This window comes from Pogona vitticeps, chromosome 2 (genome assembly GCF_051106095.1).
Source record: "Pogona vitticeps strain Pit_001003342236 chromosome 2, PviZW2.1, whole genome shotgun sequence".
In the NCBI taxonomy this organism is placed as follows: Eukaryota; Metazoa; Chordata; class Lepidosauria; order Squamata; family Agamidae; genus Pogona; species Pogona vitticeps.
Window position 1 is genome coordinate 257,862,293 of NC_135784.1, and position 27,225 is coordinate 257,889,517.

Sequence of the window (27,225 nt, forward strand, 5' to 3'; positions counted from 1 at the left end):
ATTAAGATCCTGAACAGTGTTGTAAGTGGTAAATGTTGAAGTTTAGGTGCTCAGTATGAGAGTTCCTTTATGGGGGAGAATCCTGTATGGAGAATTAGTGCAGGGAAATCGCCCCAGAGGGAGACCACAGCTGCGATACAAGGATATCTGCAAGTGGGATCTGAATTAGGAATGGACCTCAACAGATGGGAAACCTTGACATCTGACTATTCAGCCTGGAGGCATGGCCTCTCCCATTTTGAAGAGATGCTTGTCCAGCAGGCTGAGGCAAAGAGGCAGACCCGAAACCAGCAAAATCAGGGAGCTGGACAGGGGAAAAATTGTATTTGTCTTCAGTGTGGGAAGGGATTGTCACTCAGCCACCCTTGACGCTGTTCCAAGTCCCCCATACAGAACACGTTACCATAGTCTCTCGAGACTGAAGGATGCCTAATCTAATCTAAGGTGCTCATTATGAGGGTTCCTTTAGAGCTGTGTCCCTGAGGGGAATCCAAAACTGTTAGCAGCAATGGGATCCCTATCAACAAAACAGTTGTAACCATTTTTATCTCTGCCAGGAATTTTGTAATGCTGAAAGGTTTTAATTGTTCATTTAAGATACCCCAGTTACCTTGTACTGTATTAGCATAAAGACAGCACACAACTATAAACTGTTGTTTTATCTTCCTGCTTATGGTGGAGCATATAGCTAAGCTCAGAGGCAGCAGGGGAGCCTGAAGCAGGCTGCAAATCAGATGGTCTCACTGTCTTCCATTAGCAAAAATTCTTCGTATTTCAAAAGTCCAGGACCCCTCTGAACCTTGCTTCTACAGTGCTGATGTTTGGGTTGAAGTCCTGTTTTGGTTTTTTCATTCCCAATATTGATAAGCCACAGTGATTAGAATATATGGGTCCATTCCTCTCTCTATTATTCACAGCTGGAGTTTTTTGCACACAGCTGGCATCACTTCATCTAGCATGACTAATGGCATAAGAATATGGTAGGTGTAATCCACAGAGTCTGAAGGGCCAAAGGTTCTCCACCTCTTCTGGAAAGTACCTGAAAATGATACATGCCAGAGCCAAGAGGCATTCTTAAAGCCTTTTGGAATTAACTTGTTTGCTAAATGTTTCCTTGCTATATCTTTTAATTTTCTGGTGCTTACCTGTGCTTTAAAAGAAACATTTCCCTGTATCTGCCCATAACATTGCTTATGAAATTGTGTATGGTGGATAAACTGTTAAGACAGCAGATGAAAATATAGAATGATACAATTCCTGGTAGAATTCTTATATGTTTGTTCAACTTTATTCTCTCACTTACTTATTTGCCATCATTTATTTGGTCAGTTTGAGGACATGTTCAGTGCACATATTTGTGAGAATAAATACTCTAGAAAATTTTGAGACGGGTAGCTATGTTGGTCTTCATCTATTGCAGTAAAAAACAACAAAATATCTTGTGGCTCCTTAAAGACTAGCAAGTATTATTTTGCATATAATTTTGTAAAGTGCAGCCCATTTCTTTCAGACATACTGTATTGGAGCTACTGGACACAAACACTTGTGCTAAGTAGAACTTGCTAGTCACAAGAGCCTTGCCTTTTTATTCAAGGAAATTAATTCAGGATATATTTGTTCCATGGCCTGTTGAAAGTTCTGCAGCCAGAGTAGACACTTTTCTTCTTAGCTGAGGAAGGATTTTGTATAAAATCTTGGATAATTTATCTTGGAAAAATATTTAAATGGGGGTGAATTCCTGTGCGGTTCAGGGTGCAATGGAAAAGAGATATCTTTTTTTTTGATAGTGATAATTTATGAGCTAGGACTGGGAGAACATGGGATCTACAGCTTGTCGTTCCAGGAGAAGAAAAACTGAACCTTTTGCTAGTAACCATGCTTTCAGATGATACATGATTCCATCCTTATTCACTTCAGTGAGGTGGTTTCACTATCAGCCTGTGGTCCTGTGTGTCAAGCCTTGGCCGAGCTCCCAGACAGTCCACAGCTGGGACACTGTGCACAGGCAAGCAGGCTGGTCCTTGCAGAGGCAGATGGGCTGGTGGACATGTGCTGGATCAAGCAGGGGAGGCAGAAGAAACTTGGTGAACTGAATTCCTAAACTGAAGATCTGAGTTAAGTGTAAAGAATTTTAGCACTTGCCATATCTCAGTTGGTTTATAAGAAGTCAGGTGATTGTATTCAGGATAGAACAGTCTAGGGCAGTGGTCCCCAACCTTGGGCCTCCGGATGTTCTTGGACTTCAACTCCCAGAAATCCTGGCCAGCAGAGGTGGTGGTGAAGGCTTCTGGGAGTTGTAGTTTAAGAACATCTGGAGGCCCAAGGTTGGGGACCACTGGTCTAGAGGATACCTTTGGTCTGCACTTCTTTGCCAAGGGACCAGACCACAGAAAGCATAATGACAGAGACCCTTGTTGTGTCACCCCCAGCCACCTTATACATATGCATAACTCAATTGCACATTGTGTTCTTTAGCATCTGCAGTTAGTAGAAGGAGACAGAGAGAAAAACATAGTCAAACTTCCTGCTTTTACATTTATTTTAATCCTTTCAAGTTCGTTCATATTATTCTTGTTAGGGGAATAAAGAACTTGGCTTGAAAAAGTTACTTTTTGTACTGCAGCTTGAATTATTTTTTAGTTGTAGTAAAAATAAAGTTTATTTTCCAACATCCGGGGGGAAATATGTAGTAGAAAGAGAATTTCACTTACCTGCTGTGTTTACCAAGAGAAAGGAAAAGGAAAGAAGAAAAAGTACTATTCTGTTCTATTCTATTATAAAGGACACTACGCCACATTTTTCCTTTTGCTATTTAACTATTTAAAAAGCTGCTTGACTTGGATGAGACTCAGAAATAGAAACTTTAAGTTGAACTAAAATAAATTATTTCTGAATGCAGATATCCCCCCCCCCCACACACACACACTCTGTATTTTGCTTTTGCACTGAGTTCACTCCTTTGCATTTCCTAGTGGGAAGACAGCTTTGCAAATGAACAGAGACCTTTCTGTCCACCTTCCTCGACCTGGCCAAACAGTTGAAAGAAGTCGTAGTAAGACGTATCCAAAAAGAACATCAAAAACACAACCAATGGGTAAGTCATGCTAAATGGAACAGTTACTGTTTATACTGGTATTTAAGCAAAGAAGAATTTGTTGTATGATGAAGATATGATATAAAAAAGCTTGCCGGTGTCAGTTGCAAAATTAAAGATGATTAATTAACTCTAAACCACATCCTAATTTCCCCTCCCTGTAGAAATATTGTTGGATTGTTTCTATGTCCTTCATGTATTTTTTAATCTTAGTATACTTAAGTCTTGCTTTATTTAACTTAGTCGCTTGCTTAAACGTATTTAAATATCACTTAAACATAATTCATTTTCTTTGTTTGATCACTTTTAACCTCAAAGCTCCAGCCCAGAACATGCACCCACTCAAGGTGAAAGTCCCACATAGGTTTTCTGCTGCAACTCTGGTTGCTTTTTGCAGTGCATAATGTTTCAGTGCAAACAACAGCCAAATTGCTGTCTGTTTTCAGTGCACCCTTCGCCCCTGAAGTTACTGAGGACCTGAATTGGAGCCCATAACTATTTTTGCTCCAACCTAAAAACAGCCACATTAATGATAGTGTCATATGAAGTTTGAGCCAGAAGCTAACTTGAAATGAGATGTTCAGCACTGCAACTAATACAGAGGTGGTTAAGGTGCCACTGAGTGATTTTGAAAAAGTCTTCTTTCTGAATCAAGTCACTGATTTAAATGCTAATAATTTCCACATATATTTACATGGACAGTTTTGTTAACAGCAGAGATGTAACCCAATGAGTTTTAATAATACAGTGGTGCATCGCATTACGAGCGCTCTATTTTACAACGAGCGCTCCATTTTACAACATCGCTTTATGTTGAAGGTTTTGCGATCGCAAAAGCGATCACAAAATGATGTTTCCTATGGGGGAATTTCGCTTTGCGATGATCGGTTCCCTGTTTCAGGAAACGATTCTTGCAAAGCGATGATTTTCGGCCAGCTGATTGGTGGTTTCAAAATGGCCGCCGGGTAAAAAACATGGCTCCCCACTCTTTTCTGGGATGGATTCCTCGTTGCACAGGCAACGAAAATGGCTGCCCTATGGAGGATCTTCACTGGACGGTGAGTTTCAAGCCCCTAGGAACGCATTAATCGTGTTTTAATGCGTTTCTATGGGCTTTTTAATTTCGCATTACGACATTTTCGTTCTACAGTGATTTCGCTGGAACGAATTATCGTCGTAATGTGAGGCACCACTTTATTGGGAAAGAAAAATAGGACAAGAAACTTGACATATTCTCCTCCTAGGAAAAACTGCCTTTAGCAAGGACTGTCGGAAGAGAAGTATTGGGTGTCTGTAAGACCTAGGAATAGTTTATACTGTTTATACTCTCTCTGATGTGTGTTCCAAATAGGATCATTATATCACCTTTTTGGTTCAGAAGTATTCTAGGGAGATACTGTTCTCCCCCCCCCTAGAAAAACAAAAGTGATTTACACTTTGTAACTATGTCAGGAAGGCACTCCTTTCCTTGTCAATTGTTAGATAGCTTCTGGTTTAAACAAGGCAGAAACTTCCTCTGGAAAGGCCTTGTTGTTTGGGATAAGGCATTTAACATTCCTGGGCTTTGTGTGTGTGTGAGTGTTTGATATGCTGTAATATATTTTTGCTTGTTTTCTTCTTACAGTTTAAGATCTTCCAGTTTTTATCTTTTCTCTAAGATTGTTTGAAGGTTTTACTAAGAATTATTTTTTTAGTATAAAGTTAGGCCTGCTGAGGCACTCACCTGAATGTTCAAATAATGCTTCCATTGTGGTGGGGATTTGAAGGACACACATAAAGCCTGCCTCCTCTCTTCTTCAGATCATTCAGACTTTTGCATGTTTAGTACAAATGTTTAGTGCAAATGGAACCCATGCTTGGTTCCTGATCACAAAATGAAAGCTCCTCCTAGGACAGGGGTCTCTAGACTTTTCAGTGTGAGGGCTGCATCATATATTTTACACAATTTTGAAAGCTGAAGGAGGGATGGGGACCTCTCAGGCTTCTGTCAAACTTTGCTCCTCTTCCTATATCTGCGTGGGCAAAAGACAGTGGTGGTGGGGAATCGCTTGGGCCCCCCTTCCCTCCTCTTCCTATGCCCAGGCGGAGATAGGAAGAGGAGTGAAGCCTGATGGAAGTGATCCCCATCCCTGCTGTCTTTGGGGTGGGGGATCGCTTAAGTTCCCCTTCCCTCCTCTTCCTTTGCTTGGACCAGATAAAAAGGCAAGGGCCCAGATATGGGCCGTGGGCCGTAGTTTGGAGACCCCTGTCCTAGGACAACCATCGATCTGTTATCACGTTGAGGAATTCTGCTGCTACTTTAGTGGTAATGGTATTGTCTGATTTGGTCCTGATTTCGCTTTGTTTCTGCTGGCATTCACTATGCTCTTGAGTTTGGTTTTAAGAGAAATTGTTAACAAGATTGGTAACTTGATGCATTGATAGTCAAATTACATATTAAATAAATACTTTATTGTGCAGATTTTAACTCCCCATCTAGTTCTTGGAAAGTGACATAGTTAACAAATTCACATATAACTTCATTTGAAGCTTTCATGGGATGACTTTCTGGAGGTTTCATAGTTTGAGTCTCAGTGATGGAGCATAATGTTCTTCATTGGCAACCCTTTTTGGGAGTTTTATGCTTGCCATAGAGAAATGTGTTTCTGGTTATAGTTGCAGATCTGCTAATGTAGATTTAATCTTGTCTCACGTTGTGGTGGTGTGAACTACCTCATACAGCATCCTGCAGAGCACTAACTAGCTTTAAAATATCACCATGTGCAATGATTTAAAGAATAATTGACATGATTATGCACATATCTTTATTCTGCATAGTGCATTACAGTGCCACCTTCAAAGCTTTTCTTTTATGTCTTCTTGAGAATTCTTTCTTATTCAGCATACAGGCTTTTACTTCTAAAGAGGGCCTTGTTCTCCCACCTCCTAACATCTTTTACCTTCTTTTCAGTCACTTCCCCATAGCTATGATGCTGATGGTTTGTCCTAGCTTTCTGTTATGTAGGTTAATACATAATTCTGTAGAATATTCACAATAAGAGTTTATTTTAGACAGAGCTTCTCACTGAAAGGATGGAAATTAGTGTCTCCTGGTTCAGCAATGTGTCTATGAGCTGTACTGATGCCTTTGTGCAAAAATTTATATTTCAGAAGAATATTACATATTTCTTCTTCATGTTGAATCATGTGACTATAAAGAATTAGGCCAGTGAGACTCTACCCTGCAGTTTGCTTCCATTTCTCAAAATAGCAATATATTTATATGAAAAATAATATGTTTGCCAGTTTAAAACACTCATATTAAAAGACTCCATCATTCCTGAGGGACTTTAGATGTACTATAATGGATGTCTTATAGTCACTAATATTTTAAAAGTAAACTTATTTTTCCCCTAGGCTCACATTGTACAAACCAGGGAGTTACACACAGAGGAACTGGGGAAAATGAAGGAACTACCAAAATCATTGCTCCCTCACCAATAAAAAGGTAACCGTAAAAGAGGGGGAAATATTACACTTAATCACATCAGTGTGTCTAAAGAAGGAGATTCAGGTTTCAGGTAGATTTTTTTGTTTAGTTGAATCAAATATTGGACTTCTTGGACTTGGAAAATCTGTGTTTCTCAGTGGACTTACTGAGTGCTCCTGACCAAAAAAGGTAAGCTTAGTTATACTGCAGTTATACTTCAGCATATTACAAATTGGAGTGCCTCACAGGATGTTAGGAATGTGAGGAATGAGAGAAAGTTTTAAAACAGTTTGCACACCAAATATAATTATTGGTGTGATTTAGGGCTGCATCACTTGTGCTCTTTGTTGTGATATGTAGTATTGTGGGGTAATACAAGAGATGGAGGCAGAACGTTTGTGTGTGGCTCCTGTTTCTTGGTAGGACTGTGTAGCGGGCCACTCTCAAGCCTCTACCAATCCAGGCCTATAAGAGTGCTCACTACCTCTCACCAAAAACTTGCTGCCACCAACCTATCCTTTAAATCAAAAGGACAAGGGTTTCTTTCAAACAAATAAAAGGTTTATTGATTACAAGAAATAAAAGGAGTAAATCACAGGTATAGAATCAAGTTGTCAATTACTGTTTATCAGACACTAGCTCACACAGAATTTTCCCTCACTGACAGGCTCTTTCTCACTTTCTATCAATCTCTTTAACCACTCATCTCTCAAACTGATCTGCTCAACACTCCTCACACACACCTTATATAACCCAGCTCCTCCCACTTCTGCACCACCCTCCGTCCTCTCATTGGCTGAGGTTCCCCTGCCCAGCTGTGATGGACAGGTGAGAGCAGAGCTGAATGCCACAGACTGTATTTGTTTTTCTGAAGCCCTCACAAAAGACACTTTATATAGTTTAAGAAAACCTTACTCATGAAGCAGGTGGAAAGTAGATGTTGTAAATCTCCAGTTCTGGGACTACATGACAGTTGCTGCTCCTTACATTTTCCTTATTTCTTGCTCTTGCTTCTGTTCTGCAAAGGGGAAAAAGACTTTTGTCCAAAAAAACTAAACAGACTATATATTGAGCATATACAGGATGAGAAGCGATCCAAAATGATATTGAACATCTGTGTAATGAAAAGTGATTCTAAAATGAGAAATAATTAAAATAAAAATGTAGCCATACATTGTCATCCAGATCTTTATCTGCTATAGCATAGTTATCTGTCAAGCAATATTTCCAAAAGGATTTTAAAGTTGCATAAACATATGAGAGACTAATGGTGCCAAAGATGAAATAGAAAATGTGTTTGTGTTTGCATGGGAGCCCTTTGAAATATTAGAGACTGGAGAATTGGTAGAGCGGAAGGGTTTTCTGTCATGTAGCATGTGAAAAATGGTATCTTCTGGCCAAAAATTGTGTCTGAAGCCTGACTTTTTTTTTTGCTCCTTTCCACTTGCTATTATACAATAATTTTTTTCACAAATGAGTCCTTGCAATAGTTTGGAGGGTATTGAGAAATTGTCATTCCAAGTATAAATATAAGACAACAACCCATCAGCTTGCAGGGCCTGAGAAAAACAACATGTTCTTATCTAGGCAGTGGTCATGTTTCCAGCATGGTGAAATGAAGGTGAAGGCAGGGAAGAACAAGCATCCTCCTCCTGCTGAACAAACATGTAAGGAAGCCAAAAGCAAGAACTACCCTGAAGAATGATGGACAGTTAGAGATCAGTCTGTTTGGACATTTATTTAATCAAATAGGATGTTTGGATGAAAGGGTGTGGCTTGCAGAGGCAGATAAACTTCCACTGGGTTCATTTTGCTGCCTGAAGTGGAATAGCAAATCCACTCACCCCAAGTCATACTGCATTAGTACCCAAGGGTATTCAAATTGTTTGGCACCTTGAGCAGAAAATTCCTCAAAATACTCTCAGCTTCCTTGCCAATTAAAATATACGGTAAATGCTTGATGCCCTTTCATGACCCAGGGCAGCGGCCTCATTCTGTCTAATGGTAGGGTCAGCTGTTCCCATAGGCACTGAACCAGCTGCTGGGGCCTGTAACACCACTAAGGCCATGCCCCCGGGTAACCAAGTTCAGCTGTAGTTCTGCTCGTGGACGTGTTGCCATGGGGATACAGAAGGTAAGGTGCTAGGGCTTTGCTGCTGAAGCCATGGTTCATGAGCCTTGCTGCCTTAGCATTTGAAGCTGGAGTGGTTACAAAGCTATAGCCATTCCTTCTAGCTCTGAAAATCACTCTCACATGTACTTCAGCGCATGGATGCTCAACTCGTGGCTCTCTCGTGGTTGGTTCTTCTAATGAAACTTCGTTAGTCCTTGCCAGTGTCTGCAGTATGAGGAGTGATGGAAGATGTGGTTCAGGAACACTTGAAGCGACCATCCTTGCTTTAATAAGTGCTGCTAAAAGTTTGTCCACATGACCTTTAAGACAAGTAGTCCTAACCATCGAAGTTTACTCTCTTGCTAGTGGCTAAAAGTCATCTCTCAGTGGACAATAAAATTAATGAACTGAAATCACTGATGAAATTTACTTCGTAATCTGAATCTGAAACTGCATCCCTCTTCAAACTTTCCGGAGGTAATCCTAGGATTTAGAGAGCTGCTGTGACAGAGTACTTGGCTGCGAAATGCCTGTCAAGCTGCTGGGTATAAATGACAAACAGCTTAGCCATCTAATGCTTATAATTTACCACCCAGCATTATTTCACTGTCTTATAAATCCAGACTGAACACAGACATTCCGATGCATGCGTGTGCACACAGGATTTATGTTGATGTCATAGGACATTTCATCTGCAGAAGAGTCTGCAGACGAATTTGGTTCATATCAATGTATTTTAGTTGGATTCACTGGATGCAGTTCTGGCCATAGACATGAATCTTGGCTTGGGGACAGAAAAAGTATCACCTTGACAATGTAATGATACAATGGAAGAGGCCATTCTTTTGACTCTGAAGTGATTTTACACATTTTGTAGTGATGCTACTAAAAGTCCTGTGAGCTTTTAACTGTGTGAGAGTGATTTCTAAAATGCAAAGTTACTAAGGAGTGCACCTGTTTTCCTCTTCTACCCAATATACTACTATCTGTCTCCAGGCATCTGTGTAATGACAAAAAATCCCCATATGATCCGTGTCAGCAAAGAGCAAAGCACAGCTTTAATAAGTGCAGCATTGAGGGCCCACAATACAGTTGCTTTCTGTTTTTAAAACGTGCTGTTGGGGGACCATGTCAGGGCCAACGCCCTGGAATAGCCTTTAGACGGTAAATTGTGCTTTGGAGATATAATTTTCTTTTCAGCTTCCACTTTTAATTGAATGTGGATATGGTTCCAAAGTCTGAGGAAGGGCAGAAATGGACCCAAGGCCACCAGACAGACCCTCACAGGTTGTCCACCCATGATCTGTTGTTCATAACCTACTAAATCACTAAGTCATTTTTCGTGGTGTGGAGAAATCTGATAATCTGTGCCATAACTTCAGCCTCTGGGTGTAGGCTGTGTATTTCAATGGTCTTTGCCCCTGTAGAAGTATGGGAGTAATGATGGTGGATTAATGGGTGTGGAGTGGGGAGGAGGCATGCTCTGATTCTCCTCCATGTAATGGGCCGGACTCATGATGGTGGGGAAATAGTGTTATTTGACCCTCTGGTTTCTTTCCCTGAGGCAGGCAAATATGAGGCACACAATAATAAGCAAATTACTCAGAAAGAATTCCAGCTGACTGGAAGTGTAAAAATACTTTTAGCTGTTGATAAAAGATCTTTTAAAAATGTATTTATTTTTCTGTATTTATTAGTTACAAAAAGTCAAGGAATGAAAGCAGCCCTGAAACCCAAAGAAGCAAAACCAGTGCACCATGGGAAGAAAACTCCCCACAGAGGTAAGCATGTCTGAAGACATGATGAGATAATCTGTCCTTGTTGAACAGGGAAACTAACTCTCCTCCTTGCCTTTTTCTACCTATGTTCATGTTCACCTACAAACACATGCGCAGAGCCAGTCTCTGTCATATAATTGTCATGAGGTTGGAAGGGTCCTTCGAGGTCTTCTGGTCCAACCCCCTTGACCTTAAGATGTATGCCAGAAGCTCTTCTTCCTTACTTTTATGTGCCTGTATGAGCGAAGGAGAGGACACCAAATTAATTGGTTCGGCTCACGGACCTCACTTCCTTCTCCAGTGGGAACTTAGTGAGTGCCAGATCTATACAGTAGCTGAATATGGTTTTTTGTGTGTGTTAGAAGAAACCAGCTAATAAATCCTGCCCTCAGGGTTTTTGTTGCTAAAATTTTTGCTCAAAGGCTTTACGGGGCAGGAATATGGGGAGAGGAAATCAAGTCCAGTCTGGAGGTTGTGCAGATTCATAAAACAGATACTGGGGTTTTCCCCAGGGACTCCTTCGTCTCATATTAGGGCTAAGCTGGGTCTCCCTTCAATTATGGTCAGAATCGATTTGGCCTATTTAAGATACTGGCGTAGTCTAAATAGCAGAGGGGACCATTCCCTGACCAAGTGCTGCTAGCTGGAACAATTGCAGACGGGAGGATGGGCACCATGACGTTGAGATAAGTTAAAGGTTCACAGCCTTTCCATGGAAAGGTTTGTTTGTCTCAGTTCCCAAGTTCTTAGGAACTGGGCCTTTGATTCTGATGCCAGCCAGGTCTGCCATTGTTGGGTCACAATTTTCTTCAACTTAAAGTTAACCATGCAAAGCCATACTACTATGAGGCCCTATCCTTCCCACAGCTCCACAGAGCTTTTACAGAACTCAAGATTCCAACATATGCCCTCTGCATATCTTGAAGTGTGATATCAAGGAACCCCAGTCTCAGAACAAATATGTGTCTATGGCTGCAATGAGATTGAAGATATAACTCACTATTTATTGTTCTGTTCCCTTTATATGGATCCTTGGAAAACATTTTTGTCACCTATCATCCAGTAATTTGCCAACTGCACCTCTGAAGAACTAGTAGTACATTTGTTTGGTTAGTGATAATCAGTTATTTATCACTTATATGGTGTAGCCCAATTTGCACTGGCAGTCAAGAAGTCGTGTTCCTATTTTGTCAAGGATCATAATACTGCACAGCTGTCACAAACATGTGCAGCAGTTTTAGTTGTTTTGAATGATGCTGTGATTGGATTGATGACAAGCACCCTAGTTAGCTATTATAATTGCCTGTTTTTAAATGGGAAAAATCTTTTTCCTTTTATGTATTGTATGTTGTAAAGATCTTTGTTCAGAAATGATAAAGTGTTGATAGTCCAGTGGGAACCAAGGAGATGAACAAGTAGGTTAGTTTGAGTGCTGGAAGCTGACCTGAAGTCATCTGGTGATCTGTGTGGCATTTCTGTATTAGGCAAGAACAAATGTGTTCTTCCCAACCGATGATAGGGACAGTGTGCAGTCAATTCTACTGCTCTTCCTCACAGTTATAGTATCTCATACATGTAGTTAGTTATGTACCATCAAGTGAGAACTGACTTACACTGACCTTAAAGGGCTTTCAGGTAAGTGAGATATTTAAGGAGTGGTTTTACCAGTTCTGTAATTCTTGGTTAGTCTTTTATCCGTGCCTTCTTTATGTATTAGCGAGATATATGCTTCTTTCCATGAATTAGGAATTTCCCCTTTAGTCTGTATATCTTCAATTAGTTTCTTGAATTGTGGACTTAAGATTTCTTCAAATATCTTATAGTATTCTGCTGGTAGTCAGAATACTATAAACTTCAGTTGCACTTTTCGACAGTTATCTCATGTCCCCACTTTATTATTATTATTATTATTTGTTTTGTGTTACTGCACTGTAACGTAATACAGTTATGGTTGCTGGCATTAATATAAATAATATGAATAGCATCAGTAATTATTAGACACTTTCTTAATGTATGTTAATCAGAAATACTTGGTGAGTGGAGTATTTCTGCATATAATAAGAGTAATTCTGTGCATGTGATGATATAGCTCATTGGGTTAGAGCGCCTGGGCCAGGAGTTCAAACTCACTCTGTTCCTCCTGGGAGAGGAGGCAGCCCAAGTCACCCAGAATGTGCGTGGTTTATGAGGTTATGGGCCCTTCCCCAGCTGTGCAGTCACAGAGAGCCACCGGAAGGAGGGACTGGTAAACTACGTCTGAGTATGTTATACCTAGAAAACCCTGGGAGAGTTTCCATAAGTCAGATTAAACTTGATAGCACATGATGATTATTCATTCTGTGCATAGCTGTGCTTCTTTAATCCTACTGACTTCATCAGGGAGTGCACATTGCTGTTTCTCTAGTGTTATAAGGAAACATGTTGTTGCAGGCTTAAGTATAGAATTCAGCAAGAGGTCATTGCTAATAAAAAATGTCTTTGGAACAAATGATGGATTTCCTGTTCTGGTTTGGAAATACCTAAAGCAAGCAACTGCATTGATGGAAATAGCATTAATGTCCTGCAAGCATTCCCTCTTAAGATTTATGTGATATTTTTCTTTGTATTATGAGTTTAGTGTAATGTATTTGTTCAGTGAAAACAGTAATACCTTCAGTTGTAACTGATCAGATCTTAGCATTTTTAAAATGACATGCTGGCCATACAGATTACAGTATTTTATTCCAATCAAGCAATCAAGCAATCAAGCAATCAAGCAATGAAGGAAGGAAGGAAGGAAGGAAGGAAGGAAGGAAGGAAGGAAGGAGTGTAACCTTAGCAGCACTCTGTGTGAAATGGTGTCTTGTTTGTCTACACTTTCTCTTCTTTGATTCTAGTGGACTATATAATTCTCCTAATGACCGCAACAGATCGCCGAAGTTCCCTTATTCACGAAGGAGACACCCTTCAGGTGGAAGTGAAAATGAACCCGGGCAGCCACATAGAAGAAGGTGAGAGTTTGCTAACAGTGCGAATCAGTATTATGCTTCTCAACAACTTGTAGGAGGTTTTGAGTTCAGAGTTCCTGCCAGCTAGTGGGACATTCTACTTCTCCCCACTTCTCAGATCCCTGTGTTTTTCCTAGCTTAGAGGACAGTTACATTCCATATTTAAATCAGATTTAGCCTGTTTTAAATTGATTTTAAAAAGGTTGAATGCATGACGCACGTGGAAGCATGGATTAATTTGACAAGAAATTGTGTGTGTTTTTTTAACGGCAATACTTTTTTTACTCTTCTGCCAGAGGTCTGTTTATTTTAAGTTGAATGTGAAGTCTATTCACCATGTGTGAACACCTCTGTCAACATTAATTTTTAAGGAGCCCTCTTGCTGGATGGCTTACATAGCCACTTGCCCCTGCAGTTGTGATGTTATTTTTAAATTTTAAAAAATTCTTACTATATGGTATAGCGCTATATCAGATAGAAATATATTTTTAATTTTTTAAAAAATTGAGCTTTTATCTGCTCTCCATAGAGCTCACTTGTCAGCTGTTTGGCAGTGCACTCATCAACTGTTCAGCAGGCAGACAGGCCACTTGTGTGTTCTCTAGCTATGCACTTACTCAGCAGTAAGGGTAAACAAATTCTTACCTGACAATGGCTGTGGAGGTGACGTTAGCTAAGTTGCAAATGCTAGCTCAGCATTTACAAACCAGTCAGGGAAAGCAGGTAGTGGTATAGGAGGCAGTTGCATGGTGGTGGCAGCAGAGGCAGTGGTGTTAGCTAAGCTGCTGTTGCTAACTAAGTGGTGGTGGGGAGTGGTGGTGGTGGGGAGGCAGTGCCCTGATGATAGCGGCAGCAGCAGCAGTGTTAGCTAAACTGCAGCTGGCGCTAGCTAAGCACTTCCTGTCCAGTTGGGTAAACAAGTGCTGGTTCCTTCAAAAACAAACAGATTAAAAGTTGCCCTAGGGAACGTGCACAGCAGTTCTTATACCATGTGACTTGAAATCAATTTAAATAACACCAATACATCTTCTAAACTATTTCACTAATGTAACCACGCTCTTACTCAGATTCTATAATTATTGAGCCAAATTCTTATTGGGTATCTTTGCTTCCCCTTTCCTACCCAAGATGTTTCATCCTTCTGTAAACTTTAGGGAGTTCTCTGAAGAATCTTGATGCCTCTCTCTTGTCTCTCAGTGTCTTCATTTTAGCCTCATTTTTCTTGGCAGTCACCATCTGAATTCAGTGTTAGAGGAATATATGTTAACGTTCTCTAGCTTGTGCATCTCCAAAGGGATAGTAGAACCAAGAGAAAACAGCATTCATCATAGAGAATGTGAAATACTGTAATGTTGAGGGATTGTGTTGCGCCAAAATTCGCCCACTGCATTCTGTTTTAAATTGTTTCAACATGCTCATTTTTTGTTAATATTGTTTGCGGGTTTTTTGCCCCTTTCTAGATCCCGATCCCGTTGTAATACCAGCAGCGGTAGTGAATCAGAAAATTCTAACAGGGAACATCGGAAGAAGAGACACAGGTGATTAAGAAATCCTGCAAGTATTCAAAACAGAGCGCATAGCTTTCTTAACTTACAATATTTCTAGTTCAAATAATAATTTGATGTATGGATTATATTTGGATTACAATTGTTAATAGGATTTTTTTCTGTTCTGTGTCTGTAAACAGTCTTCTCCGTTCTGACTTGCCCAAGAATTAATTGGTCTTTTAAAATTATACATATCCCTCCTTATCCTAAAAACAAATATTTTATAATTAAATATTAATTATTACGGCAAAAGGCTTTGTGTCCTTGACAGATTTCATTAAAATAATGTGTGTAGACTACACACAGTTATACATAAAATGGCAGTAAATTCTAGCTGCAGTGATAGCAAATGGAAAAGGATGAATAAGATTATGGGTACATGCATCTGTGGCAGATCATTTAGATCAGGGCTGGCAATTTCTAGAACTTGGGGCAGGGGGCGTATGCATCTCTCCATGAACTTTGGAGGGCTGCACCTGCTCCTTACAACATCGACTCCAGTTTTTTTTTTCTTTGCTTACCAAAATGGGCAGAATCCTGTTGGTGTGTCCGTAGGATTTGTGCAATTTGCTCTGACCTAACTGATGAAAGGCCAGAGTGCACCTCAGTTGTGCAGCTGAGTGTACAACAAAGTGTGCAAATGAGACAGTGGGCTACTACACACTAATATAATCCTGGCTGATTTCCCCCCTCTGAAAAATCTTTCATTCTGCTATGCCTGATAAAAGTATTGATCATCTTAAAATGTCCCCCAAACAAGAGTGAGATAGTGTCATCTTAGTTTTTTTCCTTCTTTTTCTTTCCTAAGCAAAATTTGTAAACAATGAAACCATGTCAGGAGCGTGCAATTTCTATGACACATATTAAATAAATATATGTATATGGAATAAAACTCCAGCATTCACTTTAAGGAATCCTGTTCTCATAATAAAGTATAGCGGTGTCAGTATACTATTTTTAATTTTAAACAAAATGAACAAAGCGGTGCATTACTTGCTTCTCTTAATAGTCTCTATGGTAGATCATATAGTCATCTACTCACTAACAGAACACATGCTTTATGTGCTGATGGTCCCTGGCAATTTCTTGCTTAGCAGGTGATAGGAAGACCTTTGTCAGAGACTCTGGAGAGCCACTGCCAGTCGCACTAGGCCAGAGACCCAGACTGAAAGTTGTGGAAGTATGACAAAGGTTCTCCTCTTTCCCTCCTACCTCATGCCCTCTGTATCATCACAGAAACTTTCAGAAGGTGCCCTAGACATTTGAAATAGGTGTTGTCGGTACAGAGGGAGAACTAGTGCCTCCCAGTTCCACTAATGAAAGTAGTTTTTGTTGTTGTTGTTTAGCCGTTAAGTCATGTCTGACTCTTTGTGACCCCATGGACCAGAGCATGCCAGGCCCTCCTGTCTTCCACTGCCTCCTGGAGTTTGGTCAAATTCATGTTGATAGCTTCAGCGACACTGTCCAACCATCTCATCCTCACCATGGTCAAAGAGGCTGACTATGGCTAGAGGATTGTGGGAGGTGTAGTCCAAAAGAGTCACTTTACCAAACTTTGATTTACCCTCATGTAGCGTAGCTTTTCATAACCTTATGCCTAAATGTCTCCCTCTAAAATTAGTTGGACTTAATAGTGCAAATGTTTTGCTGTCATATGTCCTCAAACATTCTTTTCTCTTGCTGTCATTAGCACATGTGAAGAATGAGTTGTATTTTAGAAAGGTTCCACAGAAATCAAGAGGAATGTTGATGTTTTTCAGAAACTGATGAACACGAGTTAAATATTGATCTGTTGGACATTCAGTCTCAGTATGTCCATCTTTTCTTAGGATACGGCAGGAGAATGACATGGTTGATTCAGCTCCTCAGTGGGAAGCAGTACTAAGGCGGCAGAAGGAGAAGAACCAAACTGATCCCAACCACCGGCGATCCAAGCATAGATCTCGATCGTATGTTAATTAACATTTTATGAGACATTGAGCCCTTAGTAATAATTATCTTTTGGTATCAAGTTCAAGCAAATCTGCTAGTTATCTTTTCTGTGATTAAGAGAGGCATGCTGCTGAAATCCATTCTTACTGTACAACAATATAACAATTTAGAACTTAGAACTGCAAAGGTGAAAGGCACCCTATGAATCACCAAGTACAGCCCCTGTCAAGGAGGCACATGGGGAATTGAACTCTCAGCCTCTTGGCTCCATGGCCAGGTGCCTAAACCACACTGAGCTATCCAACTTCAACAGTTCCTAGCAGATGACAATCATAATTTTCAAAATTCTGGAGGGAAGATCCAAAGTGGATAGAGATATTATGTAGTGGAAATTAGGTTTAAACAGTCAGGTATGTAAGTACAACCTCCAGCACATATGTGGGAGAGCCTGTTGGTCAGGGATTGGGCCTCTGCAGAAGGCCTTCTGTATGACCTTCTGCAGAGGCCCATTCCCTGTGCCTTATGCCGAGTTCTCCCGCCACTGCCACGTTGCTGATCTCCCACTCCCGATTAGCCATTTGTACTGTGGAAAGCAACTGGTTTTCTTTCTCAGAATGCCATGTGAGTCTCCAGAACAACTGTGATCCCACAAACCTGCCAAGAAGTAGTTTGGGGAACTGACAGGAGTGTGATTTAAATGGTAAACATGAGAAAACTCATCCTTGTCACTGGCTGTGCTAGCTAGGGGATTGTGGGAGATATAATAATAAAAAAAAAACTTTTCCAAACTCTGGCCTCCCCCAGCACAATCACATTCTTCCTGTCCCACCAAATAGGTGTCTTGCACAATCTGCTGGGATCTGATGTCCAGCGCCTACAGTTTCTCACATTCTACACTCCATAATTAATGGATGTCTTATTTTGTGTTGTTGTGGTTCATGGAGGGTGCCTTTTCTAAAACAATCACTGGTGGTTGACAGGGACAGGGCTGTACTTCCTGAAAAGCCATTCTAAAATGAATTACCTTACTAGGTGAAGAAATAGGAGTAACTTTTTTTAAAATTATCATACATTTTAATCTAGGAAGTGTGCTATTGTGTTATTTCTGTTGGTTTCTTCCTTCTTCTGTATAATGGGATTAGATTAAAAACCTTTGGTCTTTGATAATCTTAGATATCGTAGAAGATCGATACGTTCCAATGGGGGGGAAGGACAGGTCTACAGATTTACTGGTGTTTGGTGCAGAAAGGCTTCAGAATGTCAGTGCCTACCTCTAGATGCATTTCTGAAATACAGTGCTTACCATACCTCTTCCAAGATTTCAATTCATGGCTATATGTCGTTGGAGAAGGATTTAAATACATGGTTTTAGTTAAATTTGCCAGTGGATGGTCTGTTCTATTAAGCTTGAAATAGTTCTGTGGGGGAAAAGGTGTATCTTAGGTGTCAAACGTTTATATTTGAATAGTGAAAACAGAATAAGTACAGATACATTAGTGGAACTCCCTGGGGACATATTTGTGAGGGCTCATGGGCATACATACATAAAATCCGTCAAAGAATTTGAAATGTTCATCTCATTTGTACTTATGGATAGAAAGGAAGATCTTGCCTGAACAAGAAGAGTTGGAAGTTACTTGTACCAGAGGGCTACAATTTTGACATACAAAATTTGACATGTTCAGCTCTTCTAAAGAGGAATTTAAGAAAAGTTTAATGTTGGCTCAACTTAAATTTGTTAATTAAACTTATTACTTGAGTGAGACTACAGGCTCCCTCTTGTGGTTGACTTGATCATTATAAAGTAGCTTTTGAAAACTAGTTAGCTAAGTGTTTTTTCTATCATAAAGTAAATGCTTCACTTTATTTTCCTTATCTTTCTGCACCCAACTTGCTTTTTGAAACACCTTGTCTCATAAAAACATCTGGAAGTCTCAAAAACTTATAAAAGCTTGTGACTTTTTAGTTCACTTAATAATAGGTATTGCATTAGTATGATACCTTTATTGGACCACTAAATAAATTGCCTGGTGGTAGTGCTGGCCTTCCATCATCTCTCTCATCAGGTGGAAAGCAACGGTCTGAAGAGAACCTCTACAATTTGGCTTTGGAACTCTGAAAGACCAAGTGCCTACACTTGTAACAAAGATTCTCCTCTTCAGCCTGTTGCTCTCTTTGCACATGGAGAGCTACAACACAGATGGTAAAGCTACAGTCCTCCCCTGCCGGATAACTTTCTGAATGCCTGAATGGTTTTATGTATGGAGTGATGTAAGAACTTTCCCGTCACTTTAAAAGGACATGGCATGGATTGAACTTGGGACTTCCTGTGTGCAGATTGCTTTGCATCAGCTACTTCACTAATGGAAGATGATACAACCCCAGTCCTAAATGTATTTACAGCGAATTAAGCCCATGGAGAGGGACGTGGTGGTGCTGTGGGCTAAACCGCAGAAGCCTGTGCTGCAGGGTCAGAAGACCAGCAGTCGTAAGATCGAATCCACGCGATGGAGTGAGCGCCCATCACTTGTCCCAGCTCCCGCCAACCTAGTGGTTCAAAAGCATGCAAATGCGAGTAGATAAATAGGTACCACCTCGGTGGGAAGGTAACAGAGTTCCGTGTCTAAGTCGCACTGGCCATGTGACCACGGAAGATTGTCTTCGGACAAAATGCTGTCTCTATGGCTTGGAAATGGGGATGAGCACCGCCCCCTAGAGTCGAACATGACTGACTAAAATGTCAAGGGGAACCTTTACCTTTAAGCCCATGGAAATCAGTGGTATTATCACATAGAAAAAAAGAAAACCTGGTTATCAAAATGTTCAGAGCCTTTTCTCCCTCCCTTCCTCTCTATAGTATTTGCCTATGAATTAGGAGAAAGCAGAAATTTGTTTTCTTGTGGGAAGAGTGAACATAAAAAAGTTACGTGTACTGTACATGGTTTAGTGCTGCAGGGTTCATAGAAGTTCAAGTCAAACATCTGTGTAGCCAAAGGGCTTTGTAGAATTAAAGATGGCCATAAACATTCCATGGTTAGTTGAAGGTTCAAAATGATATTTCGTTGCTAATCATGGATCCATGTGAATTGTTAATAAAGCTACCAATATAAATACAAAAGTAATATAGAGATGACTGGTGTAGGAGGCTGGTTAAAGTTTATGTTTTAAAATAAATTAAAGTGAGAATAAAAATAAACAAGACTGCCCATTTGGGACACAATCCCAATGTACTGAATGTTTTCTTTAGAGTAGCAGGCCAGCCCAACTAGTGACTCCCCATACTGAATATAGGCCACCAATGATGTATTTTAGTCTGCCAGATGTTTTTGTCCTCTGTCCTCATTTCTGCCCTCCTGTGCAGGCAGCAAAAATAGTGGTTTATTGAATGCCTGGTGGGCTCTTGAACTTTGGTTGTTAAGTTGTGCAGACCTGCTTTACACTACAAGGCAAAAATGTGATTCTAGTGAGATGCTGTAGCTGCAACAGTAACACTAAGGTTTCTGCATTGCCAATTAAAAGGCAGAGCATATGGAGTAGTCATTATTGAGTGTCTGTGATACAAGTTTTTTCTTACTTTAGGCAACTTTGGGCTACTTTGATTATTTTAGTTTTCCCTATAAGGGACTGTGAGTGCACTGACTAGTGCTTCCCAAGTGATCATACTGTGCATATGAGCTGGTTACAGAGTAGGAAAGCTGGGATACAGGCATGCCTTTAGCACAGCTACATCAGTGATGCAGGCTGGGATTAGATTTAGTCCGAGGCAAAAAAATATGTGGCTTCCAGATGCAGCCTTTGTTGTGCAATTCTGTTGCTTCATGCATGGCATTATACAGGGGATCCAGACAATGCTACCTTGTATAGGTCTCTCCCAACAGCTTCATTTATTTCTTATCACAGCAGATCTGTCTAGGGGAGGAAGATGGAGCAGGTGTTCAATGTGTACTGATGTATAATGGCAAGAGCTAGCTGTCTGGAAGCATCCTCAGTGCTTCTTGCCTACTTCTCTGGACAGAACAATAGGCATCCTTCAGTCTCGAGAGACTATGGTAACGTGCTCTGAATAGAGGTCTTGGAACAACGTCTAGTGTGGCTGACAAGGCGAATTCGAGAGTGACAATCCCTTCCCACACTGAAGACAAATACAATCTATCTCCTGTCCAGCTCCTTGATTTTGCTGGTTTTGCGACTGCCTCTTTGCCTCGGCCTGCTGAACAAGTGTCTCTTCAAATTGGGAGAGGCCATGCTGCACCGCCTGCCTCCAGGCTGAGTGCTCAGATGTCAAAGTTTCCCATCTGTTGAAGTCCACCTGTTGGACAGAACAGCTCATGGCAATTAGGATAAAATGTACAGCAGCTACCTAGCTATTTTTCAGTATAGGTTTAAAGATAGGCAATCTGTTATATTAGGCAGGCCATAACCATATTAACCTTTCTCTCTAATCTGTCTGTCCTTAAAGGATGTACTTTTTAAGTCTTGCTCTTTGTAACAGATGTTAATCATTAGTAAAGCCCAGTTCTTTCAAAGCAAAAACAAGAGATTAAGCATATTCTCGAGGGCTTTCACGGCCAGGATCCAATGGTTGTTGTGGGTTTTCCGGGTTGTTTGGCCGTGTTCTTAAGGCTTTTCTTCCTAACGTTTTGCCAGTCTGTGTGGATGGCATCTTCAGAAGACAGGAGTCAGAACTCTGTCTGTACTCTAGAGTACAGACAGAGTACAGAGTTCTGACTCCTGTCCTCTGAAGATGCCGCCCACAGAGTTTGGCAAAACATTAGGAAGAAAAGCCTTAAGAACACGGCCAAACAACCCGGAAAACCCACAACAACCAAGAGATTAAGCATTTACCACCTCAAATGGTCAATTTGTTTATCTCACTCATGTCAGGGTAGCTTCAGAGGAGCAATGGGACTCAGAGTATGAGATATAAATGTAACTAATAACTATTCATCACAGTTGTGCTGTTAAATGCAGATAAAAACATTAAAGTTGCTTTAAAAAACAGTAAAAGTTGGAGAGACTTTTGATCTAGCCCCTTAGTTACTCTGTCCCTGTGATTGCTGCCAATAAAGGGACCATGAGCCCTAGTTTCATTTTTCAGAACGGACTAACCTAGTCTCATCTAGATCAGAAGCCATGGTACATGAGCACAAGACTGAGCTAAGCACTGAGTGTGGAGCTTTGCCTGCCATAGTAGCTGAGACATCAGCACTATCAAAGCCATTCCCTCAAGTCTTTCTCAAAAAAAATACACATTGCTTTTCCCTTCCCTAGTGCCTGATTATTACAGATTCAGAAAAGGATGCCAGTCCCTTGGGATAAATGTGGAGTTCACAGCTGGTGCTTTGCCTGAATTGGGGCTTAATGAAAGAAGAAAGCAGCTCAGGATTAAGAGCTGAAAGATACTCTGACACCTCCCCCTACTCCACCCCTGAGTGATCACTAATATATCAGCCTTCTGCCTTAGGAAGAGGCAAAAGCACTCAGAAGTGGGGGTGGGGGGAAGAAAGAGCGAACATGGACACACAGGAAGAAGATGAAAGACAACACAAGACAAATTAACATAAGCCCTTGGTCTCGACATCTTCTGGGGAAAAGAATAAGAAAAATTGGGCTATTGGTTTCTTTTATCAGATTACCTTTCTGTGAAGGTAGTATTAATACTTTTGTGGAAGTACAACATTCTCTTTTTTAGAATATGATTTGTTAGGTGACTAAACATGAACAACTGCATTTTAACCCTGCCCCCCTCAACACACACCATCCTAACAACACTGAGAACATTGGATTTCTAAAGACCACTAAGAGGAAGCTGAAATGGTCCATTTTATCTGAAGCTTAGCCAAATACACGTGATGTGCTTTTATATGTGTAGTTTTGTTGATGCCTGATCGAAGGCAAATTATGAGTCAGCTCACAACTACTTAGTAAACAGATGACATTTCTGTGCCATGAAGATTTGAACCTGTTGTTGTTGTTTAGTCACTAAGTTGTGTCCGACTCTTCATGACCCCATGGATCAGAGCACGCCAGACCCTCCTGTCTTCCACTGCCTCCTGGAGTTGGGTCAAATTCATGTTGGTAGCTTCAGCTCTGCTGAAATATTAGCCAGTTAAATCACAGTTCACGTTGGGTACAATTCCCGACACTTGTGTTAGTCCAAGATTTTAGACATGGTGACAGATATATTTTCTTGTTTGTATTTATATATATATAGGAGAAGTCCAGATGTGCAAGCAAAGGAAGAATTATGGAAACACATTCAGTAAGTATTTCTGCAGGGGTGGAGACCTTTGTACTGTTGAAAAATACAGCTGTTTTTTTCACACATGATTTTGTAACTTCTTTTCTATCTAATCTTTTTCAAGAAAAGAACTTGTTGATCCATCTGGTCTATCTGAAGAACAATTAAGAGAGATACCATATACTAAAATAGAGTGAGTATTTTTCACTAGAAAATAAGTGTGCCCCTATTGCTAAATAGATACATCTGTGTGGAGATGCATATTGAAGATAAATATGTGCTGTCAAGTTGGTCCAACTTATGATGATCTTCAGATGTAGCTCAGCATTCCTTGCTTCTGCAGGATTTTGGGACCATGCCACTTGCCCAAGGCCAAACAGGTGGCAGGGCACCTCACCCCATCAGTCACACACCCACCCCCTTGTGATTTTATCTGGCTGCTCTCCTGGGTGAATCAACTCTCTGGTGTCTGAGCCTGCAACCAAGCACTGCAAATCACTGAGTTATATACCAGAGATATGGATGTGAAAATCACTTACTTGATTTTGCTGCCTACATTTTCTACTCTTTTCTTATTTCCTGTTGGGTTGTAAGGATTTGTTTTATTTATCTCACAGAATATTATGTAAATTTCTGGCAGTATTTCCAATGTGCACATTAAATTACACCTTTTATATCAGTTATGCAATTTCCCCATACACTAAAGCATGTTTTTACATATTTTTAAAATTGTGTGTCTTTTTTACCATTTCCATTTTAAAATATGCTTATTTTTTGCATGCATTTTATTTCTCAAAAATGCCTCATAAGCCTGTGATGTTCAATTGTCAAGACTAATGATTCCATTTAAATGTTTTCCCATCCTGTTAGACAGACTTATGCAGGATTTGAAGAGACTGAATAATAAAGAGGCACTATTTATTTCAAACATCTGTGGCAATTCATAAACATGAATGGAGATAATTCATCTCTGTGTTGCTTGGTATGTGTAGGACTTGTTCCCAGTAGGTCATACCATCAGAACCCTTTACCATCCATAGTTTTTTTTTCTGCAGTCTATCCAAAATGATTCCTCTTTCCTTTAGCAAGTCCCTCAAAATAGAAATGAGTGTTGTTTTGAGAAAATAATTTTATAGAGCAGATTATGACAAAGTAAACAGGCAGAGGAAGGATATTTGGCATTCTTTATCCAAACATCTCTTCACTTCACTTCACTTCACTTCACAAAGAAACACATTCCATTTTCCATGTCACTTGAGGCAGTCAGGATTTATACACAGCTCTGTCACCATCATGTCTAGTTTAACTCAGTGACACCACTTACATGTGCCAATCAGCTTGCTGAGCAGTGTATAGAATGATGCTGAAAATTTAGAGGATACTTGGGGAAATGCTGTCAAGCCACTTCTCTTAAATGCTTTAAAACCTTCTCTTGCTCTGATCATTTAAAACGACTGGTTGATACACACTTGACCTCACTTCCTCAGCACATTGCCTTGAGTTGCCAAAGCACATAGTTGATCCTCTGAGATCAAGCTTCCATTTCATTCTGATAATTGGCCATCTGGGGCTTAACAATGTAGTGAAGTGAGCAAGTGCTTTTGACAGGCATGGAATCACATTTTGCATTACAATATGATTCTCTCGCCTCACTGACTAGGAAGAAACCAGAGTAGTAAACATCTGAAGATTAGATGTGGAAAATAAATTATAACAAAATTCTTTCATAATACGTATATATTCGTTTACAGTAGCAAAGTTAGCAATTGAATTTTCATCCCATGATATTACTAAAAGAGTGGCTGCCTCTTCTGTTCTCTTCAGACATCCTGTACCGACTCAATAACACACTGATAACACAGCACATTAAGATGTGCAAAATGCTTCACATCCAGGGTTCCCTCTTAAGGTGTTGTTGTACCTGCACGTGTATGACCCCATCCCACTCCTCACAGTGTTTCCCCTCTTCCTCCTCACACCCACAGCGATAATTTTCAGCCCCTTTGGTTCCAGTTACAAGGGAACCCTGCACCGAGGTGTGGGGTGGTGGAGTTAACGTGCAGGGGGGCAGAGCTCACCACTTTGGTACATGGTCTTGTAATCTCGAGATTAAACCACTGTAATGTGCTCTACGTGGGGCTACCTTTGAGGTTGATGTGGAAGCTCCAAATGGTGCAGAACACGGTGGCCAGACTCATTAGTGGGGTGAGAAAATACCATCATATCACTCCCACGCTGGCCGCTTTGCATTGACTGCCTGTTTGGTTCCACGTTGATTTCAAAGTATTAATGCTTACGTACAAAGCCCTAAACGGTTTAGGGCCTCAATATTTGGTGGAACGCCTACTCCCACCAAAATCTACCCGTATCACTCGATCTAGCTAGGAGGTGAGGTTGAGGAGCCTAATGCCGAGGGAGGCCCGCAAGGAAAAAACAATAAACTGGGCCTTCTCGGCAGTGGCTCCTTGTCTTTGGAATAAACTCCCTCCTGAGATTTGTATGACCCAGATTGGTCAGTTGATCAGATGGGTGGGATATAAATACAATAAATAAAATAAATTAAAAAGAAAAATAAGAATTTTATTGGGTTTTATATTGTTTCAGACATGCAGTTCTAGAGAGAGTAATACACTCCTGGAAATTTTATTTCCCCTTTAGGACTCAAGGTGACCCTGTTCGCATTAGGCATTCACATTCCCCTCGAAGCTATCGCCAGTACCGACGTTCCCAGTGCTCTGATGGAGAGAGATCTGTTCTGTCAGAAGTGAAGTACGTAAAGTATTGAAGTGATGGATGGCTTCATCACAGAGACATACCATTCCCCAATCCAATTGTGTACAACCTTCATTTAACATACTACTAGTGCAACATTGTAAGATGGAAAATCTGTGGCCCTCCAGATGTTAACCAGCTTTTGTCATGCCTCACTTTTTGCCTTGCTGGCCGAGACTGATGGGAGCAGGAGTCTGTAAACATCTAGAGGGTCACAGGTTTCCCATCCCTCTTTTAATGTACCTGGTGTTCCCTGCCTGTCTTCTCAGGAGAAATGTTGGGTGGGAAAAGTCAAGATTTGCCATTGTAGCTTGTTACTCAGTTTTTCATTCCAGTTAGTGATGCCTAAAAGAAAATCCATACCATTATTTCCAGAATGGTCAAACTCCTTATATTTTCAGAAATACAAATTGTATTACCAGATGTGGTTATCCTGTTAAAGAAGGCAGTGCCATATATAAAAGAAATCATGTTCTTCTTCCACTGGGAATATTTGTGGAGTTCCTTGGAGTAAAAGAGGTCATTGTCTGACTTACAGCATACTACGAGAAGCAGCTCGTGTCTTTTAGAACCACGCCCCCATAGCCAGCATTCCTTATAAGCAGGGTCCAAACATGCAGGAAGGTGGATTGGCCTGTATCAGTAAATGAGGAGCTGGACAGCTGATGGCTCCTAATTGCATTCAAGACAAAAGGCACCCTCAGATACTTTGCATTATAGTAATGCAATATACTTGCAATAATAATCTGCTCCCAGTAAAACTGGTGTCTCTTCCGGCTACCTGTAAAGACTGTAGTGAAGCTCAGAGGAAACAGATAAGCCAGGCAGGTGGTGGATAATTTCATGGTCCCTGCTCCTCAGAAAGTCCCAGAGCTTTGACACCTGGATCTACTAAACTATTGTTCAGAACACAAAAGCAGTACTGTACGTTTCAAGTTGAATCCTATAGCAGCATCTAGCAGAAATACTTAAGAATATCTCAAAGTTGGACTACCAAAATTCAGCTTTTGGCTTGAAATTTGATTATTGGATCACAGCCAGTTGTGTCCATCGGCCAACTGCATGGATGTACATTGATGTACATTGATGTACAGAGATGTACATTGACCCCAACCCAGTCCCTATCTGGAAAAAGGCACACCAATTTGTACCTGACTCTCCCTGCCTCCTTTTCCCGTTGGTGGTGACATCGCCATACCCACAAAGAAAAACCAAAAGCAGGGATAATGAGAGGAAGACTCTAATTACCAAAGTGAAGTTTGACCTAACTACAAGAATGCAAACATTCATGC

At 40.6% G+C, this 27,225-nt stretch overlaps 1 protein-coding gene across 2 annotated transcripts in view; it reads left to right on the forward strand.

Moving 5' to 3' along the window:
• The window catches only part of EPB41L4A (erythrocyte membrane protein band 4.1 like 4A), a 120,872-nt gene that overhangs the window by 89,079 nt on the left and 4,568 nt on the right, over positions 1–27,225 (forward strand). For both annotated transcript variants that reach the window (XM_072992463.2, XM_078386249.1), the window contains 9 exons: positions 2,973–3,094; positions 6,491–6,581; positions 10,374–10,457; positions 13,331–13,444; positions 14,902–14,979; positions 16,818–16,937; positions 23,135–23,182; positions 23,286–23,354; positions 25,820–25,930. In XM_072992463.2, the coding sequence (XP_072848564.2) occupies positions 2,973–3,094; positions 6,491–6,581; positions 10,374–10,457; positions 13,331–13,444; positions 14,902–14,979; positions 16,818–16,937; positions 23,135–23,182; positions 23,286–23,354; positions 25,820–25,930 (837 nt within the window). The remainder of the gene's footprint in view (positions 1–2,972; positions 3,095–6,490; positions 6,582–10,373; positions 10,458–13,330; positions 13,445–14,901; positions 14,980–16,817; positions 16,938–23,134; positions 23,183–23,285; positions 23,355–25,819; positions 25,931–27,225) is intronic.